Source organism: Liolophura sinensis, chromosome 1 (assembly GCF_032854445.1).
Source record: "Liolophura sinensis isolate JHLJ2023 chromosome 1, CUHK_Ljap_v2, whole genome shotgun sequence".
Classification (NCBI taxonomy): domain Eukaryota; kingdom Metazoa; phylum Mollusca; class Polyplacophora; order Chitonida; family Chitonidae; genus Liolophura; species Liolophura sinensis.
In genome coordinates this window covers 5,138,630-5,150,951 of record NC_088295.1, presented here as the reverse complement: position 1 = coordinate 5,150,951, position 12,322 = coordinate 5,138,630, and the positions used below count along the sequence as shown (strand labels likewise).

Genomic DNA, 12,322 nt, shown 5'->3' with positions numbered 1-12,322 from the left:
GATGGCCAGAGACCCTTGACGTTACCAGTTCTGTAACGCCAGATGGCCAGAGGCCCTTGACGTTACCAGTTCTATGTCGCCAGATGGCCAGAGGGTCCTGACATTACCAGTTCTGTGTCGCCTGATGGCCAAATGGTCCTGACATTACCAGTTCTGTGTCGCCTGATGGCCAGAGGGTCCTGACCAATTACCAGTTTTGTAGTCGTCTGGTCGCCCGGCAACAATTTACTTAACACGACTTGGAAGCGCCCCTTTGCCTAATCCTGATGTCCCTCCGAGAATTGTCAGATAACACCTTGGTTTCCTCAATCCACAAAGCTGACCGCTGTGGTTAGTTGAAAAGTCTTGAGTTTGTTGTTAACACCAAAGACGTAAAGAAATCGTAGTTCACCATCCGCTTAGACAACTCACCCCATTCATATTTTCTCGTGAAAATATTGCTCTGTGGTTTTAACCGACTAATAATGCAAGCATGGAAGGTTATCCCAGGTGAAGGATTTTGGTCAGTAAGCTAACGTAGTTAATAATCCTAAACTTCAGGAGATATCATCAAGAGATAATTTCGCAATACAACGATTATGGATGGAAAAACAAAAAAAACAAAACAAAAAAAAAAAAACAAAAAGACAAGTTGGTTTTCAGTTTTATTAACGATCCCGATTGGATCAATAAAATAAATACAGTCGTGCAGGGTTGCTTTAAAAGCGTGTCAAGTTAACAAGTGTAGGGGCTGATAATGCGCAGCTTAATCTCTATATTAATTTTCAAAAAAATTGACCTGTCGATTTCCTTCGTTGCCATTGGGCCACAATCTAATATCACCTTCAAGTACCATTGAAAAGCGCTGGAACCTTCGATCAGGAATGAGGCTAAAGGGTAAGATCTGGTTTCGTCCCAAGGTTTTGTGATCACACTATGTAGCCTGAGCAGTCACCTAATATCATCTAATTTGAAGGCTACAGCCAATGCTGCCACGTGGGAAGCGCATGCGGTTTTTAAAAGTAAGCAAAAACTATAGCGAAACCAAAACTGAACTTAAGTCCACCCAACCCAACCATGTAAGCTGAACTTTAGTGCAATCAGAGCTGAAGTTTAGTCCACAAGAACAACGATCAGTTTGGAGTACGCTGAACTATAGAGCAATCAAAGCTGAATTTTAGTACACCTACTTCAGTCATGTATTTGGAGAAGGACGCTGAACAATACATTGTAATTAGAGCTCCACTGTAGTTCAGAAAAGTTAGAAAGCTATGCTGAACTATAGTGCAATCCAAGCTGAACTTTAGTTCACCAGAGGAGCCAAGTGTTTGGAAAGTAAGCTGAACAACACGACAATCAGAGCTGAATTTTAGTCCACCCAGCTCAGCTATGTGTCTGGAAAAATAAGCTGAACAACACGACAATCAGAGCTGAATTTTAGTCCACCCAGCTCAGCCATGTGTCTGGAAAAGTAAGCTGAACAACACGACAATCAGAGCTGAATTTTATTCCACCCAGCTCAGCTATGTGTCTGGAAAAGTAAGCTGAACAACACGACAATCAGAGCTGAATTTTAGTCCACCCAGCTCAGCCATGTGTCTGGAAAAGTAAGCTGAACAACACGACAATCAGAGCTGAATTTTAGTCCACCCAGCTCAACCATGTGTCTGGAAAAGTAAGCTGAACAACACGACAATCAGAGCTGAATTTTAGTCCACCCAGCTCAGCCATGTGTCTGGAAAAGTAAGCTGAACAACACGACAATCAGAGCTGAATTTTAGTCCACCCAGCTCAGCTATGTGTCTGGAAAAGTAAGCTGAACAACACGACAATCAGAGCTGAATTTTAGTCCACCCAGCTCAGCCATGTGTCTGGAAAAGTAAGCTGAACAACACGATAATCAGAGCTGAATTTTAGTCCACTGAGCCCAGCCATGTGTTTACAGAAGTAAGCTTAGGAGGGGTGGTGACTTTTAACGCAATGTCCAGCCCAGTCTTAACTGAATGGACATAGAATACGTCAGCCATTTATGTTGATTTCAATGGTGGGGGGGGGGGAGCGTTAAACGAGTTGTCAGGTAAGAATATTATTACAGATTCTAGCGGGGGCAGTCTTTGCCCTTGAGCTTGTGTCAAATTATACAGATAGCGAATCGACTGCTTCCTTAGCTGTAAAACCATATGCTTCAGCAGAGTCTGTCCTCAATTTGTCGTGCCAAATTTTCAGTATAGGTCATGTTTTATTTGTACCTCAGGGTTAGATTGATTCATTCAAATATAGCACATAAATACCAATAATGTCTTCCATTCAATGTGTTCCTTTACTCAAACCGTTGGTAAGTTGTCTGCGGTGTTCCTCTCATAACCAGGCGGTTATCAGGATTAGCAAAGCACAGTCTGAAATCAAACAACGGGGTAGGATCAGACTTATACAGCTTAACATGGACGAATTATAAACACCGTACTGGAAATGACTATCGCTTTGAGGCTATATTATATTCTATCGTCTATATTGCTGGCTTGGGGCTAAATGAGAGACAGAAATTGCCAATCACAGTGACATTGTTAGAAATGTGTATGTCCTATTTTATACTAGTCAGGTGTCTATACAGTGACAGGGAGTCGTGTATGGTGTCTGTATACTGTGACTAGGAGTCGTGTCAGGTGTCTGTATACTGTGACAGGGAGTCACAGTATACAGGACCACGACCATCCGCAGGTTGCTGTCAGACCTTCTCATGTACAGGCGGAGAGGAAGCCAGCACTTGAACTCACAGCGACCGCATTGGTGACAGTGCTTTTTTAAGTCGTGAGTGCAAAAGAGTCGCTAAGAGATACCCCTGAAGAGGGCCCACCCATTCTACAGTGATTCTGTTAGTCGTATGTATTATTGCGTTTCACGGCACTATTCTCACCTGTATAGCAGCATCGCTAACAGTTATCCTATCAGAGGCCCAGTCCATTCTACAGTGATACTGTTAGTCGTGTATATTATTGCGTTTCACGGCACTATTCTCACCTGTACAGCAACATCGCTAACAGCTATCCCACCAGAGGCCCTGCCCGTTCTACAGTGATACTGTTAGTAGTGTGTACTATTGACATTCAAGGCCAGCTCGTACTGGCTTCTTCTCTGGTCGTACGTGGGAAGGTCTTGCAGCAGCCTGCAGATGGTTGTGGGTTTCCCCCGGGCTGTGCCCGGTTTCCTCCCACCATAATGCTGGCCGCCGTCGTATAAGTCAAATATTCTTGAGTACGGAGTAAAACACCAATGAAATAAATAAATAAATATATTGCCTTTCACGGCACTATTCTCGCCTGTATCGCAACGTCATTAACGGAGACCATAATAACTTAGTCGTGTGTACTACGGTATTTCACGACACTATCCTCACCTGTACAGTAGCGTCGCTAAAAGTGAACCCATAAGAGGGCCCACCCAATACACATAATGATACGACCAGACGTTGGATACGTTGCTCACGACGACAGCAGGGCCGAAGCTTCTGGCTGGATTCATGGAAGCTCCAGTGACGTTGATCCTGTGATGAAAACACAGATACATTGCTAACTGTTTCATGGAAGTTCCAGTGATGTTGATCCTGTGATGAAAACACGGAGAGACATTGCTAACTGTTTTATAGAAGCTCCACTGGCGCTGATGCTGTCATGAAAACATGGGGAGACATTGCCAACTGCTTTATGGAACCTCCAGTAACGGTGATCCTGTGATGAAAACACAGAGAAACATTGCTAACTGTTTCACGGATACCCCACTGATGTAGATCCGCTGATGAAGAGACGAAGAAACGTTTCTGCAACACATATCCTGTTAATCGACACCCTCACGTATACTGTTGTCTGTTCTTAGAAGTTACTTGATCTGTTTGATCTTTTTTTGATCTTCTATTTCATCTTAAACGAAGACATCCGGGTACATTCTTTGCATAGATTTTGCAATGAACACTAATAGGTGCATTGTTACCTGGAAGCCCCATGCAGCGACAACTGTAGATGCTGTAATACGCAAGCCAGTTACCTGTTTCAGTCACCAAGATCCCGCACCGGTGGTGAAGATATACAGATACAGTGTTGTCTCCTTTTTGGAAACTTCAGTGAAGGATATCTTGTGATGAAAGCAAATAGATACGTTGCAGTTCCAGTGACAGATATCCTAGTACTGAAGATATACACCTACACTCTTGTCTACTTCATGCAAGTCGCACTGACATAGATTCTAGGATGCAAGCAATCAGATATATTGTTTCCTGCTTAATATATTCATTGAATTAGATCTTGTCATAAACCAATAAACGAAACGTAGGTCGATACGCGTAACGCATATGTTCAAAAGTTTTGGCAAAACTATAAATGTGATCGTGAGCATCGCACAGTGTCACTTGGATTGACTACTCCGGCGCTCGATCATTTGCTCCCAGTTGTTCCCATGCAGTCGCAAGTCCGATGTACTCTTGCCCTTTTCGTGCAAAGTTCCACCAACGTAGACAACGCACTAAAAACATACAGATACATTGTTGCCGATGTTATGGAAGCTTCGGTGATCAGATACAGCATTGCTTTTATTTATCGATTGATTTTGCGACTCGGTGCAAATTGTTTTGTTTTTTTTTGTTTTTTGTTTTTTTTTTATGGGGGGGGGGGGTGCAACTGGCAGCACTTTGAAGCAACGATCGGGCGCTGGTTTTAGGCTGGGCGTGAGTCGTCTCCACAAAGTCGACCTACGCCTAAGGCTTTTGTCGAAAGGTTTGTTTTTGATCTAACGATATATGACCAATTTTGATTCAATTCAGTATGACCAGGCCTAGGTCGGCTACGGCTGGCGGCAACTGGGTCATTCGGGTCGAACAAAAATGTTCAACTCCCAGCAACTGCTGAGTCAGTGCACGTAGATCGACTAAAACCAGTGTCCGATTATATTTTCAAAGTTGTTTCCAGTTGTTCCGAGATGCTTCCGGTCGTTAAAAATACAGTTTCTTCCAGTCGCATGCTCGGTCTGTCTTTGCGGATTTGCGATCACTGACGACTACTGACTTGAATTAACGTGCTCAACTTTTCTGCGATCAGAAGCATCCAGCTCTCTCCAAATGCGTCGATCTACGTATGCTTGTGCAGTTTGTCCACAGCTGGTCATCGTGATGCAACAAAACTTTGTCAAGTAGGACCCAGTTGTTTAGGATCTGAAATCGACCTATTCACTATGCAGACTTAGCAAACTGTCTACATTTGTTTTGAAAGGCGCCCTAAATGGCTAACTTTACCTTTTTACTACTTATTAACTTTGTGATAAGTAACGTTGTGATTCAAATTATACCAAAGCATAACACACAACATCGTGATCTATGAACAGTGGTTGATGGCTCACCCAGCCAAAATGTCGACTGTGACGGCGAATCCAATGGCGAGCGGGGCGAGGACGTTCTTGTCGGTGTCGACAGCGCACATGAGGACGGCGAGCACGAGAGTCATGGTGAGCAGAGTCTCACAGACAATCCCCTGGCCTGGCCCAACTCCCTGGACCAGATTGTGGGCGCCCCCTCCTATAGCCTTAAAAGTGGTGCTGGGCAATACAGCCTGCCAATCACAAGTAGGAACATATGAAGTTTAACATTGTTTAAAAACAAAATACAAATAGTACCAGACATAATGCTTACCAAGCATACAAAATAAATAAATAAATAAACACGGTTACGGGTAGGCGGCAACAAAAATAACAAATATATTCCAGAGGACAGTGTATTATGTATACACCCGGCTGAGGGCCCTTAATGACCAAGCCTCCGAATTAGATCTCTGACCAATGCTGGGGCAGGTTCAAACCCAGCTCTCGCCGATTCGTGCGCGGCTTTCTAGTCAGAATACTTGTTCGTTGGTGGTTCAAACAGACGGGTCAAACTTACCCGGACCAAACCGGCCCCGACCAGACTGCCGAGGAGCTGGGCCACAACATAGGCCATGGCCAGCAGAGGTTTGATTCCACCAGACAGGAATACACCGAGGGTGACTGCTGGGTTGAGGTGGCCACCGCTGTCATGAAAAAAAATAAAATAAAATACAAAAATTTAAAAAAAAACATATTAAAGGCACTTTATTGCAAAAATTAAAAAGAAAACACTCATCAAAGATGGTTGCAGTACCCGGTAATGCTTGTTAAAATTTGCACGCAATACCCAGGTATTACTTGTGGAAAGGTTGGTTGCAATACCCTCGTTTTGCTTGTAGAGAGTTGATGATGGATTATGGAAACCTTCGCTGCTCGAACCAGAGTAATGCTTGTGACTTTTCGGCGGGGGACTCAGCAATGGCCCGTAGAGTAATGCTTGTGACTTTTCGGCGGGGGACTCAGCAATGCCCATTAGAGTAATGCTTGTGACTTTTCGGTGGAGACCGTGAAAATGTTAATCATTGAAATCAAGAATACTTGTGGACGAGTTGATTGCAAGAGGCTGGAATGTTTGTGGACGAGTTGGTTACAAGAGGCTAGAATGTTTGTGGACGAATTGGTTACAAGAGGTTAGAATGTTTGCGGAAGAGTTGGTTACAAGAGGCTAGAATGTTTGTAAACGAGTTGGTTACAAGAGGCTGGGATGCTTGTGGAAGAGTCGGTTACAAGAGGCTAAAATCTTTGTGCACGAGTTGGTTACAAAAGGTTGGAATGTTTGTGCAAGATTTGGTTACAAGAAGATAGAATGTTTGTGGACGAGTTGATTGCAAGAAGCTAGAATGTCTGTGGACGAGTTGGTTACAAGAGGTTAGGACTTTTGTTGGAAGAGTTGGTTACAAGAGGTTAGGACTTTTTGTTGGAAGAGTTGGTTACAAGAGGTTAGAACGTTTGTGGACGAGTTGGTTACAAGAGGCTGGGATGCTTGTGGACGAGTTGGTTACAAGAGGCTAAAATGGTTGTGGACGAGTTGGTTACAAGAGGTTAGAATGTTTGTGGAAGAGTTGGTTACAAGAGGCTAGAATGTTCGTGGCGAGTTGATTGCAAGAGGTTAGAACGTTTGTAGACTTGGTTACAAGAGGTTAGAACGTTTGTGGACGAGTTGGTTACAAGAGTTTAGAACGTTTGTGGACGAGTTGGTTACAAGAGGCTAGAATGCTTGTGAACGAGTTGGTTACAAGAGGTTAGAACGTTTGTGGACGAGTTGGTTACAAGAGGCTGGGATGCTTGTGGACGAGTTGATTACAAGAGGCCAGGATGTTTCTGCAAGAGTTGGTTACAAGAGGCTAGAATGTTTGTGGACGACTTGGTCACAAGAGGCTTGGATGCTTGTGGACGAGTTGGTTACAAGAGGCTAGAATATTTGTGCAAGAGTTGGTTACAAGAGGCTAGAATGTTTGTGACATTTTCGCAGGCATTGTGGAAGGTTTATGGCAACACTAGTGATACAATGAAATAAAATGAATTTTGTGCCATGACGCTAATGACGTGCTATAGGTTAATTGGAATGAGTATGTGAGTGCTTGGGGTTTAACAGACAAACTGCCGTCTTGTCGTCTTGACGTTATTACCACCACAGGCCTGCCTGACACATCTCCTGTATGTAATCTTAACATCGGACCGTTCTGGGTCACGGGACAAATCCTCAGTCCTCAGGAGTCCTCAGGGGGATCGAGATAGCAGTTCATCTTATATCCATCACAGAGCCTCATCACAATACAATTATAAGCCAATTTTTAATTGCACCATTTAGGCCCGGTGTGTTATTACTTCACGTCAATGTTGAATCAGCAAACCACATATTAACGGCAGTTTATTTGACACAGACTTACCAGATTTAGACTTGACCAAAATAACAGGCTCTCGTCAGCAGTAAACATAATGAAGTGCGTTATTGAGCATTTCGTATGCCACAAACTGATACTGGTCGTTGGCCAGTATGCATGTAATGTGTTTAATACGAAAATATTCAATGTACATGTCTATACATGTGGTCTTCCGTCCATATATGCATGTAGTCATCTGTCAATATGAGTGTAGTCATCCGTCCATATATGCATGTAGTCATCTGTCAATATGAGTGTAGTCATCCGTCAATATGCATGTAGTCATCCGTTAATTTTCGTCATTAAGGGCGCGTATAAGGCAATATGAGTGTAGTTGTTAGACAACATATCGATAGTTTTCCGACAATATGCACATAGTTTTCCTTCGATATGCGCATATTTTTACTGTCAATGTGCGCATAGTTTTCAGTCAATATGTGCTTGGTTGTCCGTCAATGTGCGCATAATTTTCGGTCAAGATACGCGTGGATTTATGCCAACATAAGCGCAATTCGATGTTCGTGTTTTCGGCCAACTGGATGTGGTCATGATTAGCGTCATGACAGTAAATTTACCTGATATGTCCTATGCCAACGACAAGGAATGTAATGGCCATACCATGCGCCAGCGCAACGCAAACTGCCTGGTGGAAAGGAATGCCCTGGCCGCCTGCAATAGAGTCCTGCACGGACAGACACCCCGTAAACACAAACAGTACCATCCCCACAAACTCCGCTATACACGGCCGTATGTAAGCATTAAACGCCTCCTCGCTTATCATCCCCATCTGACTGGTCGATGGCGACGTGCTCTACTGTCACCCGTCCAGCAGGTACAGGCACAACACCAACGGATTAGATATATGTTGCGCAAGAAAACATAGGAGGTGACCAAGCGTCTGGGTAAGCTTTCCTTTTCCAGCGGTGTTACCAGGAACAACGTGGACGTGTGGTTGGATACAACAGGTGCGATGTGTTATTTTTTAGTGCTGAGTTACCTTGAATGTCAGGTCACGTAGGAGTGCCTTTTCAGGTTACCATGGGGTAATGTCACCGCATACAAAAGTTATATTAGGCCTATCAAAAATACAGGACGCACACAGAGACGCATACGGGTCTTCAGCCATTTAAAATCATTGCTTAAGAAACCCATAAAGTTGTGAACTTTTATATGACAGTAATTATCAACAAACTTTTTAAAGCATTGGCTTTGTAGCATGCCTTCAGTGAATATTAAAATGGTGGACTGATGAAGTAACAACCATGTTGTTACATTTGTGTGACGGTTCTCTTTGCAGGCGAGTTATGACACAAGCAGGAAATAGTGTTTTCATACTGATACTGGTAGGGAAACAACTGTTTTCATACTGATATCGGCATTGAAACCACTCAAGGTTTTAGTGCCACCATGCAGGCTCATCCCTGTTTTAAGCCTTCGAAACTACGTACTTGAAGTGTATTGCCGTATATATCCTAAACTCTTCACAGTTTAAGAGTGTCGGAGACAGGAAAGAATTTTCTATGCTACGTAAACAGTTTCTACGGAAATTTAACAATTTATGAAATGATAAGAACTAACTGCAATTTAACACTGTATATCTGATATCAAATTAAGGCTTTCAGGTGCTGTATTCTCATTGTACATCTTAAAAATCTTGTCATGATTATGTTACATCCTGCTGACGCTCATAACGCGTCGTAACATTACACGTTCGCACTCATGTTTTACAGCGAATTAACATGTTGCATCGTTTTAACATGTGTGGTTTAAGGGTGCATGAGTACCCTGCAAATCTTGCTGCATGTGCTGAGCAACCAATTTTGAATAAAGTTTTCATCATATCGCGTTTTTTTATTGTTGTCCGAAAGCAAACTGTAATAAAATTATGTTCACACCTGTGTTGTGGCATGGGTTAGTCGTGGGCAGACTGGTCACTGGTTAGAGTTGCTTGTTGTCGTATTACCAAATGTCTTGGTATTCAACGGAGTATTAGGTGCCCTTTCTCAATTTGTAGGTATTAATTGCTACTGTTAGAACAAAACTTATGTCCATCAATCGTTCATGCATATGGAATGCCCTCAAAACTGGCCTTACTGTGTTAAAGAGTCCATGTAGGGCGTTTATATCCTTGGGTCAGTGTGCATTGGTCGATATGGATCTGACGTGTAGTGTTGTAGTATACGTAATGATCACCTGGCCGATACTGCTAAAGTAGATCATTATGATTATGTGTGAAAAGAGTTGTTCGCGACAATCTGTAGGCCTACTTGTTGATTGCGTAGGGAGTTTGTACTTGCCTGTCTGACACAGTAGGGGCCTATACTAAAGTGGATGGTGAACTGCAGAACGTGTGCTTCGATTATAATATATGCACCAATATAAGATATTATTTATCTAATTTATTGTTGTTTAACGTGATAAACTGAATAATGTGGATTAAGGTAACGATCCAAGTGTGGCCTGCGGCATAAGCGCCACAATGGTGGTAGAAATTGCTTTTTCATAACAGAAAGCCTGTATAAATACCCCATGGATGAGAGCCGTCGATTAATTTATTTGATTTATTTGATTGCTGTGTTACGCCGTACTCACTGATACAACGGCGGCCAGCATTATGGTGGAAGGAAATGGGACAAAGCCCGGGGGAGGGTCGCCTCCATCTTATTGTCACCAACGTTCCGCAAATATGACAGCGGGAATTGAATCCGTATCTCCTGTCGACGTACCTCCTGAGTGAATGAGTGCTTGGGGTTTAACGTCGTACTCAACAATTTTTCAGTCATATGACGACGAAGGAATCATTAGGGTGCATGTACGTGTAATGTGCCTCCTTGTTGCAGGACGGATTTCCACCGCTCTTTTATCTAGTGCTGCTTCACGGAGACGGCTTACCGAAGGTAAGTAAGTCGCCCCTCCAGAGCCATTATACTGACACGGGTCAACCAGTCGTTGCACTATACCCTCGCCAAGCGATGAAGTTACAACTTCCTCTTTTAAAGTCTTAGGTGTGACTCGATCAAGGATCTACCGGTCCCGAAACGGACGCTTCACCAACTGTGCTATCCGGGCCGGTAGTGCCTCCTGAACCCATACTTCGTGTCCCATCAGTGGTTGGAAGTCGCGCCCACCTTACCCTACCGAGTCACAAGTGTTTCCCAAGGCTGGAACTGAACCCGTGTCTCGTGTTCCAACAGTGGTTGGGAGTAGCGCTCACCTTACCCTACCGAGTCACGAGTCTCTCCCAAGGCTGGAACTAAACCCTTGTCTCGAGTCCTATCAGCGGTTGGAGTGGCGCACATCTTTCCCTCGAGTCACGAGTCTCTCCCAAGGCTGGAACTGAACCTGTGTTCCATCTGCGGTTGTTAGTCGTTCCTACCTTACCCTACCGAGTCATGAGTGTCTCCCAAGGCTGGAACTGAACTCGTACCCCCTGTCCCATCAGCTGTTGGAGATCACACTCACCTTACCACTGAGCCACGTGTTTCTCCCAAGGCTAAAACTGAGACCATACCTAGTGTCCCCAGAACCACGCCCCACTCCTCGTGGGAAATTAATGTATAATCATTATCACCCGTACATAACCATGAAATAGAATTAGTGTGTTTAGTAGAATGAAAGCAAGAAGTAAAGATAATATATAATACCTTAAGGCGTACTTAAATTACCACACTCAAAAAACAACACGGGGTCTTATTGTTTTGAATTTACCTATTGTAAGATGTTGGGTGCAAAATATGACAAGGCATTTCTTGTTAGTAAAATTTGCATTATATTTTATTTATTTATTTTATTGGTGTTGTAGGCCTACGCCGTCCTCAAGAATACTTCTCTTATACGACGGTGGGCAGCACTGTGATTAACTGGCCTATGCATACAGAATACCTGTACAATGCGGATCTGTGACCTGTGTCCCTGCTGACCTGACCTCGACATCATTTTTTCGCATTGTTTACACATCACATTCTTCACATTGTTTACAGCCAGAGGGGGGCTGGACATGGATACTTGTAGTATCTGCTAGTTGTAGCATATTTGATAGTTACCCGCTGATTAAGCTCTGCTACTCACCTGACTGCTCCGAAAGATGCGACCAACAGGGCTATGGTCAGTCCGTGTGCTATGGCCACGCAAACGACGGACGGTAAATCTTGCACCGCCATACAGCCGGTGAACACGAAGACTACCAAACCCACGAACTCAGCCAGGCATGGCCGCAGGTAACCGTCGAAGTAAATCTGGCCCCTGCCAAGTGTTTCCGCTTCCTCGGCGGGTGTAGGTGACCACCGACTCTTAGTTTCTCTCCTCTCATTGATTACTTCTGCTCCCACTGATTCCGACATACTGTTGTGAGAAAAAGTACCTGTCACATGACAGCACGCCCCCTTCCCACTCTGTAGCCCGCAAGACAAGGCAGACCTTAACCTGACGACACGGGACGTATCGTGTTGTCACATGGCGAACTGATGGATATGATCATATCATTGCATGTGGTGTGTAGCTACGTTGTTTCACGAGCAAATGATTCAATAAACAAATGAACAAATCACTCACTACTTAAC

At 43.8% G+C, this 12,322-nt stretch overlaps 1 protein-coding gene across 1 annotated transcript; it reads right to left on the bottom strand.

Moving 5' to 3' along the window:
• Window positions 1–639: 639 nt before the first annotated feature.
• Window positions 640–12,071, bottom strand: LOC135482178 (aquaporin-8-like). The gene is made up of 5 exons (XM_064762041.1): window positions 11,832–12,071; window positions 5,897–6,023; window positions 5,362–5,570; window positions 3,374–3,520; window positions 640–2,375 (listed from the first exon to the last, which is right to left on the bottom strand). The coding sequence occupies exons 1-5, from the start codon at window positions 11,921–11,923 to the stop codon at window positions 2,300–2,302; spliced, it is 651 nt and encodes a 216-aa protein (XP_064618111.1). The 5' UTR covers window positions 11,924–12,071; the 3' UTR covers window positions 640–2,299.
• Between the last annotated feature and the right edge of the window lie 251 nt (window positions 12,072–12,322).